This window comes from Hylaeus volcanicus, unplaced genomic scaffold (genome assembly GCF_026283585.1).
Source record: "Hylaeus volcanicus isolate JK05 unplaced genomic scaffold, UHH_iyHylVolc1.0_haploid 12284, whole genome shotgun sequence".
Lineage (NCBI taxonomy): Eukaryota > Metazoa > Arthropoda > Insecta > Hymenoptera > Colletidae > Hylaeus > Hylaeus volcanicus.
In genome coordinates, this window is record NW_026531335.1 from 18954 (window position 1) to 32131 (window position 13178).

Consider the following 13178-nt stretch of genomic DNA (forward strand, 5'->3'; position numbering starts at 1 on the left):
GTACGATACAAATATAAAATTTATTTAAATTCAAATTTATATTTATTAATAGAACATTTGCATATTCAGAGTATTTAGAAAATTTGTATTCATCAACAAAATATCGTCAAATATCAATTATACTATAGAATAAAGAAATGTTACGAAGAATTAAAGAAATATTACAAAAACATATTATAAATCGATGTGAGAAAAGTCGGTTAGCGAAATATCAATGACCCAGTATTTCCTTTTGAGAAATTAATCATACAAGAAAATATACAATATATACAATATACAATATATATATGCAATAAAATATTAAAGAATGAAAGAGTGTATTATTTTATTTCAAAAACAATTATAATATAATGCAACGAGAACAAGAGATTCACACAGAGTATCAGCGACAAATATCCCACTTCTGACACCAATTCAGCTGTGACGTGGGATACAGATTCCTGCGTCACAGTTTAAATAATTTTATAATTTTATATATATTTTACTTGCCTATCGGCAAGGTTAGATCTTTGTCGCTTCAGTCCCGTACGGGCCCTGACTCGTATGTGAATTTCTATGTCCCTATTTAAGGATTTAGGATTTGAAATGGATGCGAGCGGTTAATTTAACTATAAGAATGTTTTACTGTTAGCACGCCACTGTAATATTTATTCAATTGCTAATTTCGTGATTTTGATTTTATAATGATGAGTTATGTAATTAGTGGCTCAAATATACGTTCGGTCGACAAGATTTAATACACACTTTCTTTCCTTATAGATTCATATAGAAAATGAACATGTAGATCGTAAGAAATATAAATACATATTGTATAAAGAAGACAGTAAGAATAGATGCATGTATTTGTTTCTAGGATATCAACTACGGTTACCCCGGAAATGAATTATATCATTTATTGATATTCCAGAAATCAGAAACAGTAGTTTCATATAGTATGGAAACACAATAAAATTGTCGGAATAACATTGTACACGAAATAGAAATACCACACGAGAATACCAATTAGGGAAGCTCCCGGAAATCAATATTTTGATATTCCGAGTGGTCACAACAAGATAAATTCATATATGGTTTAAATATTGGATTGAAGATGAACAACTCACCACTAAATCTTTCTAATGTAAATCTAACGTTTTCGCTCGCCTTTACTATGCGCTGGAATCGCTCGGATTACCTGTTGAAAAGATAAGCACACACGTACGCGGAAACGATATTGAAAACGATCTTTAATTTTAATAATAATAATAAACTCTAATATAAGAAAAATAAACTGAAGAATACAAATAAATAAAATAAAAGGCTAAAGTTAAAATATTTTAACGAGAGACACTCTGACACTCTGACTCAATGTTGGGTTACTCGGACTAAACTCGGGCTCCGTGCGACTGTACGAGAAGAAGTGGAAATGAAATAAATGAATTTAGTCTAAAACTGTTTAACGAACGACCCGAGTTTTGCCTACCGCTTACTTCGTATTAAAATACTACTGGGTAACGCACTCTAACTCTTAAATGGTTCGCTCGGACTACTCTCGCGCTCATCGCGCCTGTACGAGAAGAAGTGAAGAAGGCTCGTGCCTTGCTCGACCACGTAAACTCGGTGGAACGTTCTAGAAGCTTATGAGACAAAGAATCTTAGAACCACGTGATCGTCGCCAGTTCATAGAAAAAGTCTTCGAAATTTCGCGACTCGGTACACGCGAGAATTTGGTGTTTACGAGTTGTACCTCTTCTCGCGTCTCGCGCCCACCAAGCCGCTCGATTCGTCCTAGCGACAACGTGCGCGCGGACGAACCACGCTGCTGTTTCGAGTTACGGGTTCGGTGTTCAGAGCGTACATGAAGAAGAAATAGCAAAATAAATGTTTAACCTAAATGCGCGATATTTACATGTCCTTCTTCCAACGATATCTGTAACCGTGATATTTGAATGCGATGGTAATATTCGATGTGCTTATCTTTCCAACAATTATACACGTTACGTTGCTGTTAAGGAGGACGACGCCAGCCGTGCCCCTAAGGGGAAGCAGTCGGTCCCGAAGGGATCTGGGGTGGCTCCAGTGGTTGGCGATCATACGGCGGCCATGTAGATCGCCCAGTAAGCTTTTATAATGAGTCCCTCGGGGCCCATTATACAAGTTAACCTCAACCACTCGGCTAGGGCTCAGGATCTGTTGATGCAGACCCTGGTCGAGTGGGAGGCCGGGCTGGCTGTAGCGGCGGAGCCATATAGGGTTCCCAATCACCCAAACTGGGTGGGGGACCAGCTGGGCTCCGCCACCGTTGTAAGGCCAGGGTCCCCACCGCTTTCTATTATAGAATGCGGTCGGGGATTCCTGGCAGTGAGTTGGGGGGACCTCGCGGTGGTGGCTATCTACGTGCCGCCGAGCTGGCCTCATGCGGTCTTTGAAAGGTACCTGGACGGGGTTGGGAGATGCATCTCCCGCTGCCTTCCGGTACTCGTCCTGGGGGATTTCAACTCCAAGTCTCAGGCTTGGGGTTCCCCCGAGACAGACGCAAGGGGCCGAGAAGTGCTCGAATGGGCGGCCGGACTGGAACTCTGTCTGTTAAACACGGGCTCCGTCGATATGTACGTGCGGTGGAATGGGGGGACCATAGTGGACCTCTCGTGGGCTACCCCCGCAGCCGCGCGCCGTATCTCGGGTTAGAGAGTGGCGGTAGAGGCCGAATCGTTATCTGACCACAGATACGTGGTCCTCGGCCTCTCCGCCGGCAGAAATGCACAACCACGACGGCGCCCAGTGGCGGCAAGGCCACCACCGCGATGGCCACTGAAGGAGATGGATGAGGACGCCCTAATGGCGGCAGCCCACGTCGTGGCCTGGCCAGACGGCCGGGCCTGTCGACGGGCAGGTGGAAGCCCAACGGCTCCGGAGCGCAATGAAGGCGATATGCGACGCCGCTATGCCCCGGGCCAGGGTCCACCCGAGGAAGGTGGTGTACTATTGGTCGCGAGAGATTGTGGATATTCGCACTGAGTGCATCCGCGCGCGACGCCTGCACTCTACTTGCCCAGCTCTACAGGGCCTAGCGTGAGAAGGTAGCGGCCCTGCAGCTGGCCATCAAAAGGGCCAAGACCCAGGCGTGGAGTAATCTCCTCGGCTCTCTGGAAAGAGATTCTTGGGGGCGCCCATACAAACTGGTGATGGGACGGCTTCGGCCGTGGGCGCCCCCGCTCACAGAGAGCCTAGACCCCCAATTTCTCGGGCGGGTCGTGGCCACGCTTTTCCCCTCTGGTGGGGAGGCGGCCCGACCAGTGCTCGGGACAGAGGGCCGCGATATTGAGCGGCTTTCCGGTGTGGGGTTACGGATGGGGACGTGGCCGCGGTTATCCGTTGGCTCCGGGGCAAGACCACCGCCCCTGGGCCTGATGGGATACCCGGCTGACCCTGGACTTTGACCATGGGCGTCCTCTTCGGCAGAGTGAGGAGGTTGCTTACCTCCTGCTTGGAGTCGGGGGAGTTCCCCCGACTATGGAAGAGTGGGCGGATGGTCCTCTTGAGAAAGGACGGAAGGCCCGCGGAGTCTCCCTCCGCGTACCGGCCGATATGTCTCCTGGACGAGGTGGGAAAGATGCTAGAGCGCATCATAGCTTCCCGCCTCTCCAGGCACCTGTCGCGCGTTGGTCCCGGTCTGGCTGACTGCCAATACGGCTTCCGAGAGGGCCGATCGACCGTCGACGCTATCAAGTGTGTCCGGTCCCTCTCGGAGAATGCAGTCACCCGGGGTGGGGAGTGCATAGCGATATCCTTGGATATCGTTAATGCATTTAACACCCTGCCCTGGCCAGGAATAAGGCACTCATATACCACCAAGTGCCTCCCTATCTGAGGCAGGTAATTGGGGCCTATCTCCGCGACAGGTGGATAGAGTATCCAGGCCGGTACGAAGTTGAGCGGAGGGAGGAGGACCGTGGGGTCCCACAGGGCTCAGTTTTGGGCCCATTGTTGTGGGACCTCGGTTACGACACGGTGCTGCGGGCACCGCTCCCTGACGGCGCCAGTCGCCGTCGGGAGCACGTTCGAGAGGACTATCCGCCTAGCAGAGGTGGCAGTGGCGGCTGTCGTCGCTAGGATTCGCGGACTTGGGTTGCGAGTGGCCCCCGAGAAGACCGAGGCCATCTGGTTTCACGGTGGCCCTCGGTGTCGGCCGCTCGCAAGGTCGTGGGTCCCAGTGGGTGGTGCCTGCGTCGAGGTCGGGAACCGGATGAAATATCTGGGAGACGTCCTCGACAGCCACTGGGGTTTCGAGGCACACTTCGATCGCCTGGTCCCCCGGGTGGAAAGGACGGCGTCCACGCTTGGCCGCCTCCTGCCCAACATCGGTGGGCCTGGGGATCAGGTGCGCCGCCTATACATGGGAGTGGTGCGGTCCATGCTGCTGTATGGAGCCCCTGTCTGGGCCCCGGACGCGATGGCAAGGCGGCGCATAAAGCAATTACTGCGCCGGCTTGAGAGGTGGGTGGCCATCAGGGTCATCCGCGGATACCGCACCATATCCTATATGGCGGCGCAGGCTCTGGCGGGGAAAATTCTCTTTGAACTTCAAGCGGCTCCACGCGCGTCAGTCTATGCGCGCGTGCGGGCTACCCGCCTGGTTCGGGGGAACCCGCCGGAGCCAGAGACGGTCGAGGTGTTCGAACGCCAGGCCTGGCGGCTCGCGCTCGCAAAGTGCCGTTTGGAGCTAAGCTCCCATGCCAGCGAACGCGTTCCCAGGGCTCTCCTGCAGTACTTCAAAAGATGGCGGGAGAGGGGCTTTGGTAGGCTCACCTACCGAGCGACACAGGTATTCACCGGGCATGGTTGTTTCGGCGTCTACCTGTGTCGCATAGGACGGGAAGCCACGGCAGCCTGTCACCACTACCACGAGGAGGAGCACTCGGCGCAGCATACACTGAAGGAATGCCCCGCCTTTTCAGCGCTGCGCCGAGTCCTAAGGGCCCAAATCGGGTATGATCTCTCGCACCCAGCAGTAGTTGGGGCTATGCTGGTGAGCGAGAAGAACTGGAGGGCGGCGGTCTCCATTTGCGAAGAGGTTATCTCGCAGAAGGAAGCCGCAGACGGGTCCGGGGGCGGTGGCGCCCTGGATAAGGATAGTGGCTGGCGGTGGGGACGGCTAGAATGACCCCCGCTGCCATCTTCCCACCGAGGATGTAAGGTGGAGTGACACGGAGGCATCAAGTTAAAAGCTGTCCCCCCTGGCGGCCGCGGAACCTGGAGCGGGGGCCCTGGGTTCACTTTCATGCGGCCGCCGAGATGTAGTGATGCGGGGCGCGGCTTCCCTGCACTGCTGTTGAGGAGGTTTAGGGGGGACAGTATATGTTGCCACCCTCCCTCAGGACGCGGCCAGCCGTCAAGAAAAACAGCACAGATGGCCGGCCAAAGCTAGGGGGAGCCATAGAAGGAATCCGTAAGAATTACCTGTGGCTTCCCCCTACACGCCGAGTGTTGGCTTCCCTCGACACGCCCGAAGGTCGCCGTGGAGGTTTTAGCGGGCCGAAACCCGCACTACCCACCTGATTGCTCTCCCGGGCATCAGACGGGTGTCTGGCTAGCAGATTTCCTGCACGTAAAAAAAAAAAACGGCAATGGGGAGGGCACTGGCGGAAATACGTCTAAAGGGCCACGACATTGCAGAGATCCGCCCCAGAAGGGGAATTACCGGGGCTCTAGTTTTAGAGATCCCCGGTGCAGATGGGGCGGAAAAGGCAGACAAACTAGCTGCCGCGATGACAGGGGTCCTTAAGGAAACCGGGGTTAAGATCGACAGGCCCATAAAGACTGCAGATATCCGTATAAGGGGCCTGGACGACTCCGTCACCTCAGAGGAGATAAAGAGAGCTGTAGCAACCCGCACCGGGTGCGCCCAGGAGGCCGTTAAAACAGGGGAAATAAAACCCCAAACGGCTGGCCTGGGCACGGCGTGGGTCCAGTGCCCTGCCACTGCTGCAAAGACCCTGGCAGAGGCCGGGAAAATACCGGTGAGGTGGTCCACTGCCCGGGTGAAAGCGCTGGCAGCGAGGCCTTTGCAGTGTTTCCGGTGCCCCGCGGTGGGGCACGTGGGGCAGCGGTGCACTGCGGCCAAGGACCGAAACAGCCAGTGTTTCAAATGCGGGCAAGAGGGTCACCGTGCGAGCGCCTGCCCGCCAAGCCCCCACTGCAGCATATGCGAGGAGCTGGGCAGGCCCTCGGGGCATTTCCCCGAGGAAGGAAAAGAAGAAGGCGAGGGAAAAGGGGACCCCAATCAAAGCATTAGGAGCTACGAGAGCGGCATCGCCGGCCACCGTGGTCCCGATTGAGGGGATGGAGGTGGACACTACGGCAACTCCGCCCCCATCCCTCCCCACGGGGGAGAGCCTGGGCGTTGTGTCATTTTCAGGCACCCAGTGATGTTCTCCAACCTCAATTGCTCCCGCAGGACGCAGGACCTGGAGGGGTCCGGAGGATCTGGGCCGTCCACAGTGGTGGCTCTGACCCACTGTGGACCTGTTCTCTCTATTTGAGGGATATCCCAGGTCTAAAACCCTCTTTCCCCACCTTCTCGTGGTGGACCCTGAGGGCGCACATAGTTGTGCGCCGCTAACGGGGAGAGGGGTACGCGGCGGAAAGTAGCTCCTGTGATGTGTGAGGCGATGCCGGCAGGATCTCCGGATCCTGGCAGGGCCTCCCAAGCGGATAAAGCTCACACTGAGTAGAGATGAAAACCGCTGTACAGGGACGAGGAGAGGTCATTCCCGGGCGGTGGCCCACTGGGAGTGCTCCCCTCGTGGGAGGCTTTGCTTTCGGTCGCCCACGTGGGGGGGGGGGGCTGATGTGCGCCTGCGCTGCCGAAGAGGTAGCGATGCCCGGGATCAGGAGCCAGCCCCTTCGGGACCCCGATCGGGTAGTGCGCGGTGAGGTGCAGGTGTCGGAACCTGCACCTGCTACGGGCGGGTCTCCCCTGTGCGGAATTCCTGGGGGGGGGGGGGGACGTATAGGACGGGCCCCGGAGAACTGGGGTAGGGAGTCCTGTCTTTCGTTAGGCAGGCCCCCCGAGGGTACACCCGTTCTCGACCTGCGGCCCGCCCCACCGCGCACGATGCGCTGGTAAACCTTAAAACATGGACCATTTAAAAAATATAAGACGCGTTGTAGCCGGGTCGTCCGGTGAGTGCAGGGGTTGCCGCGCCCGGAAGCGGTCGCGGAGGAAGGTGCGTGAACGAAGCCCTGGTCTAGGGCGTCGTCGACACGCGGGCTGAGGGCTGCTGGCTCGTCAGCTTCGCGGGCAGGCTCTAGGGCTGGTCGGCCATTCGCCGGCCTTGCTCCGGTCTGTCCGCGGGCAGGCTCTCGGCTGGGCGACGCCGAGGACGATGGCGTCTCCGTTATGCCCATGTCCTCGGCATCTTGCGCCGGGGTCAAGCGCCGGGTTGGTATGCACCTGCCCGCGTCGCCCCCGGTGATTCGGGCGTCGGCCAAACGAGCCCGAGGTAAAGATACCTCGCCCCCTGTGGACATCGACGGTCCGCCTGCCGCCCTGTGGGACAGGGTGCTGGCGGAGAACCGAGCCCTCAGGGGGGAGAACGCGTCTCTCCGGCGGGATGTCGAGGGTCTCCGGGAGACCCTTGACGCAATACGAGGGGAAATGATGGCCCTCAAGCGGCGGCTTGATGCCCTCTCAGCCGGGCCATCGCCTCCCCCCGCTCGGGGAGGTCGTGTCGGCGCCCATTCGCCGTCTCCGGCGGCCAAAACGGGAAAGGACGATGGGGTCCTCCTGGCGCGAAATTTGCGTCAATCAGGAGCGAGCTCCGCCTGGGCTTTCAGGGTCCCCAGCCTCGCCCCGCAGGGCATCTGGAGAGTGGATATGACGGAGCGGTGAGGAGGCGGACGACCCCTGCGGCTGCGGTTGGTGCCGTAGCTTCCTCCATTATTCCCCGTCATTATTAAGCCGGCGGGGTGGAAGAGGGGGGCGCAAGCCGCCCTACCATCCACCCTTCCCCAACAGTCGTTGGCTCCTCCCCCGACTAATCCTGCGACGGCACAAGACAACCCCGATGGGGCTGCCTGGTCGCTGGTGGTGGGGAGGCGGGCGAAGAGAGCAGCCGGGACCGCTTCGGCAGCGCCCGTGACCCCGACCCCTGCTCAGAAGAGCACGAGCAAGTGGGGAAGGTTTCTGGTCGTTGGCTGCAACTTTTCGCCCAACCGAACCCTCGCAGAGTTTGTGGAGTACCTGGAGCGGCTTGGGGTTCTCGTCGCCCCATTCATGAACGGTCCGGTACTGGTCCTGGGGGACTTCAACGCGAAGTCCACCAGCTGGGAAAACCCTAGGACCACCCTTAGAGGGTCCGTACCCACGTGCCTGCGGTGGAATGGAGTGTCTGCAATAGATCTTACGTGGGCATCCCCGTCTGCCGTGCGTCGAGTGTCCGCTTGGCGGGTGGTTGAGGATATAGAGTCTGTCCGACCACCTCCATATTTATATGGACGTGGAGGCCACCCTGCCACTACACTGCCACCCGGCGACCACGAAGTGGGCGCTGGGGCGACTAGATGAGGACGTCCTGAGAGCCGCTGCCCTTGCTTGCGCGTGGCCGGAAACGATTTCCACGCGCAGCGCGGTAGAGGGGGTGGCGTGGTTCCGGGGCATCACGAGACGTGTCTGCGACGCGTCGATGCCCTGTATAAAGGATCACCCCCCAAAGAGGCAAGTGTACTGGTGGTCAGGCGAGATCGCGGATGCACGTCGTACATGCGTCAGAGCCCGACGCCAGTGCATCCGCGTTTGGCGACGGCGTCGTAATGACGGCGAAGCTGAAGCAAGGGTGGCCTCCCTGAACAGCGCATACAGGGAGGCCCATGTGGTCTTGCAGCGAATGATCGCTGCCGCCAAGGCCAAAGCCTGGCAGGAGCTCCTGGGTACCCTGCAAAGGGACCCATGGGGGCGCCCTTATAAAGCCGTCATGGGTAGGATGCGGCAATGGGCGCCCCCTTTGACAGAACGACTGGAGCCCGACTTCCTAGGGCGGGTCATTACTACCCTCTTCCCCCAGATCACGAAAGGGAGGGGGATGACCGTTTGAACCGTCCCAATATTGGACGGAGGAACTCTAGGTCTTTAGTCAGGAGCTTTCTCAGACAGTCTGGAGGATCAAGGACCGGGGCTGCAAAGCACCCGGCCCAGACGGGATCTCCGGACTAGTCTTGGCCAAGGCGCTGGACGTCCTCGCCCCGGCTCTCAGGCAGGTGTTGACAACATGCCTGAGCCGGGGAACCTTCCCCAGGGTGTGGAAAGCCGCCAGACTGGTGCTCCTCCCCAAGCCAGGCAAGCCTGCAGAGCTTCCCTCTGCTTACCGGCCGGTGTGTTTGCTCGATGAGGCGGCAAAGATCTTCGAAAAGATCATTGCAGACCGCCTCGTCGAGCACCTGTCCCGGGTTGGTCCCGATCTAAGCGATGGCCAGTACGGGTTTCGGAGGGGAAGGTCGACGATCGACGCTATCAATCGGGTCGCCTCCCTCCGGGCCCAGGCTGTCGCTGAGGGCAGGGTGTTGATCGCGATATTGCTTAATATTAGCAACGCGTTCAACTCCCTGCCCTGGAAAGAGGTAATGGGGGCACTAACGCATAATCGCGTGCCTCTCTACCTCCGAGAGATCATAAGGGACTATCTCCGGGACAGGGAGATAGTGTACCCCGGCCGAAACAACGTGATGCGGAGGGAAGCAGTGCACCGCGGTGTCCCGCAGGGATCGGTTTTAGGATCGCTACTGCGGGACATCGCATATGACGACGTGCTGCGGGTTCCCTTCCTACGCTGATGACACGCTGGTGCTTGTAGAGGGGGAGTGGTGGAGAGGAACCGTCGCCCGGGCAGCAACGCTGGTGGTCTCGGTGGTGGTTCGGATCCGGAGACTGGGACTTAAAGTGGCTGCCGACAAAACGGAGGCAATGTGGCTGCATGCATTGCCTCCGAGACAACAGCCGCCGCAACTCCGAATGCAGGTGATTGATGCCTCGGTCAAAGTCAGGTAATCGATGACGCTCGACAGCCGCTGGCACTTCGAAGAGCACTTCGACAGCCTCGTTATCGACGTTATTGCCCAATATTGGGGGGCCCGATGATGGGATCCGCCGCCTCTACGCGGGGGTGGGGCATAGCAAGCGCCTATATGGAGCACCCGTATGGTTCACCGCCCTTGCGGCTAGCCAAGGGCTTGCGCTTTGCGTGAAAAAACAACTGGCCTTGCGAGCCATACGGGGATATCGCACCGTCTCCGCGGAGGCGGCTACTTTCCTTGCGGGGATTCCCCCCTGGACGTGCTGGCGCCGGAGCTGACTGGACTGTATTGGTCCAGCCGCGCCGCCGGCGGGGAGGAAATGGCGTCCCTGCAGGAGAGGACCGAGGTGCTGAGGCTCCGGGTCCGGCAACGGACAATAGCCCAATGGCGGATTGAGATTCAGTCCGGCAATACGGACCGTCCGATAGTCCGGCCCTTCTTGCCCATACTCGAGGTATGGTGCAAGAAGCGGCCAAGGTTCGCCTACCGGGTGACGCAGGTGCTGACCGGAAAGGTGTGTTTCGGTCAGTACCTGCATTTCATAGGGAGAGAAGCCGCGGCCGGGTGCCACCATTGCGAGGAGGCTTTGGACACGACGAGGCATACGCTGGAGGAATGTCTGGCATGGCCGGCGCCTCGTTGTGTCCTAATAAGCATAGTAGGAGCGGACCTCTCACTGCCAGCCTTGGTCGACCACTTGGCCGGTGGCGGGAGTCCATACAGGGCCGTGGTCTCCTTCTGCGAATGTATAATATCGCAGAAGGACGCCGCGGAGAGGGAGGGCGACCCCCTCTCCGCAGGAAGAAGAAGGATGGTCTCCGCGAGGTTACGACGACGCGGAGGCCGCCGAACCCCCACTAGGGATCGATGAGTGACGGGAGGGGGGGAGGGGATTGGGAATGCATAGCCTACCCCCTACCTGAGCAGCGTGATACGCGCAACTAGGGGGGCCCTCCTGTCCTCCCGCCTCCCGCCTCCCGCCTCCTTGGTCTTTCTCTATACTGATCGTTGGGCTAGAGGAGGGCGAGAGGTTGTATGAGGCTGGACGCACGCTTTCCTGGCACTGGGGCAGTTGGTCGAGGTCACCATGCCTCTTCCACAAACCTCCAGGTCGGGTCAAAAACCACGATCTAGCTGATGTTCCCTTATACCAGGGAGGCGCTTTGGCGTCTTCCTGGGCGGGGAACTTCGGCGAAGTTGGCGGGCTGCGTCCGGTCAAGATCACTCACAGCACCTCCTCGTGGGGCTCCTGGGTCTCCGTTTCAGGATGCGGAGAGCAAACGCGGTGAGCTGGCAACGGGACGGATTTCTTGTTGACCACGCGGCAAGTGAGAAGGAGTTCCGGGTACGGTGCCCACTTGCAATGGGGCACCCGTTTATAAATAATGGAAAACCACGGATCAAACGTTTACAGTGTAAAGGGCGTCGGATCCCTCAGTACCGGCGCGGTGAAGAGTAGACGACCAGGCTCCCCCGCGTCGTTATCTTACGCCTAAGAGAACCCCGGGGTGGACCACCAGGCCCCCGGGTTCAGCAATACGCCTAGTGAAGAGACGTCTGTGGCGGGGACTTCCTCCACTGTGGGGTCTGCCGGCGTCAGAGTGCGCGAGGAGGTGTTCTTTGCGAAGCCTGTCGTCCGGCTAGAGAGGGTGGAGGGACGGGAACTCCGCTCCGGCCGCCTCCTGGCAGCCGCGGGCGCGTCCGACGACGCCGCTGACTCTGACGGGTCAGTCAGCTCGGTGTGGTCGGCGCGCTCCCTCCAATCCTCATTAAGGGGGTAGAAACGGCATGTGACCTTTCCGATTCGGCAGGTCGGTATTACAGCAGCTACTCTCTGTATAGAAATGGTATTACCATTAGATATGTGGCAGCGGAGGAAAACTAGATGGAGCTGCTCGTTATTGCCATACAGTATAGTTTCCTCTCAACAACATATACTGTATATTTCTTCCTTGAGTGATTCTGAATGCTCAGCGTAGGAAGTAGTAGTATTCTGTTCCGCGCTGCGTATTACGTTTGTGTAGTACGGTCACACTTCACCATCGCGCGTGCATATACAAATAGGAGCTAGGTCGGGGGACACTTGGCGCCGCTGCGGCGCCTCGTGAGTTGCTTTGCGCTATCGAGAATTTGGAAAACTTTAACAATTTTTTACGCAACAACGGTTCGTCTCCGGCATGTGGCTCCTTTGAAGCTTTTTACCTACTCCTCGTGTAGAATTTTTTAAAATTAAAAAGCACTTTGATCTTAAATTTCGAGGTCATAATGGATTTTGAGGACGGTTTTTTTTTGCAAATGTCCACCGATCCAGATGTGTACAATAACCCCTGAAAGTGGTGACCAATAATTTTTATACATCTGTACACCCGGATTTCATTTATAAAAATAGAGAAATTTAATACAAATTACTTTTTGAGTTGATACTAATTGAGTATAAAAACTGATACCTACATATCCTGAAAAATCCATTATTAATGTTTCCCATTTCCCACAAATATTTTAAAAGAAACGTTTAAAAAATATTCGGATAATGTGAAATTTATGTTTAGAAGATGCGTATGGAATATTCGGGCGATGTTGAATAAATCTTGACAATTAAGAGATTAAAAAAAAAATTAAATCAATTTTATATTGTGTTTCATTTATTCATAGATTTTACTTTTATTACTTTCTTTCATGTGATTGGATCCAATTAAAACAAGTTATTTTAATTTTTTTTACCTCGGTGGGAATTTGAATATCAGATGAATATATATTTTATATTCGGGAAAAAATATATTGTTGCGAATATTAAATAAATATGTATTTTATATTCGGGAAATAATATTTTGTTCCGAAAATCAAATGAATATCTATTTTACATTCGTGAGAAAATATTTTGTTATGAATATCAAATAAATATGTATTTTATATTTGGGAAAAAATATTCCATTCTAAATATTGAATAGATATTCATTGTATACTTAAAAAAAAAATATTTTTTTCTAAATCTAGAATAAACATCATATGTATATTTAAATATTAAAATGAGATTCAATCTCTTTTATTGGATGAATATGTATTCAATATTTTGTGCTACTAGGGTATGTGAACCTGACACCCAACTGCCAGAAAATTAACTTTTTTTT

The 13178-nt window shown here is 55.0% G+C and overlaps 2 protein-coding genes across 2 annotated transcripts; both read left to right on the forward strand.

Moving 5' to 3' along the window:
* Positions 1 to 2109: 2109 nt before the first annotated feature.
* Positions 2110 to 2997, forward strand: LOC128882088 (uncharacterized). Its single transcript, XM_054133656.1, has 2 exons — positions 2110 to 2588; positions 2706 to 2997. The coding sequence occupies exons 1-2, from the start codon at positions 2110 to 2112 to the stop codon at positions 2995 to 2997; spliced, it is 771 nt and encodes a 256-aa protein (XP_053989631.1).
* A 1525-nt stretch (positions 2998 to 4522) lies between these two features.
* LOC128882089 (uncharacterized) lies at positions 4523 to 5143 on the forward strand. The gene has a single exon (XM_054133657.1). The coding sequence runs from the start codon at positions 4523 to 4525 to the stop codon at positions 5141 to 5143; it is 621 nt and encodes a 206-aa protein (XP_053989632.1).
* Positions 5144 to 13178: the final 8035 nt, after the last annotated feature.

Coding starts and splice junctions, on each gene's coding strand:
- LOC128882088 (XM_054133656.1), top strand. CDS start 2,110: ATGAGTCCCTCGGGGCCCATTATACAAGTTAACCTCAACCACTCGGCT. Junction 2,589..2,705: donor AACACGGGCTCCGTCGATAT/GTACGTGCGGTG, acceptor ATCTGACCACAG/ATACGTGGTCCTCGGCCTCT.
- LOC128882089 (XM_054133657.1), top strand. CDS start 4,523: ATGGCGGCGCAGGCTCTGGCGGGGAAAATTCTCTTTGAACTTCAAGCG.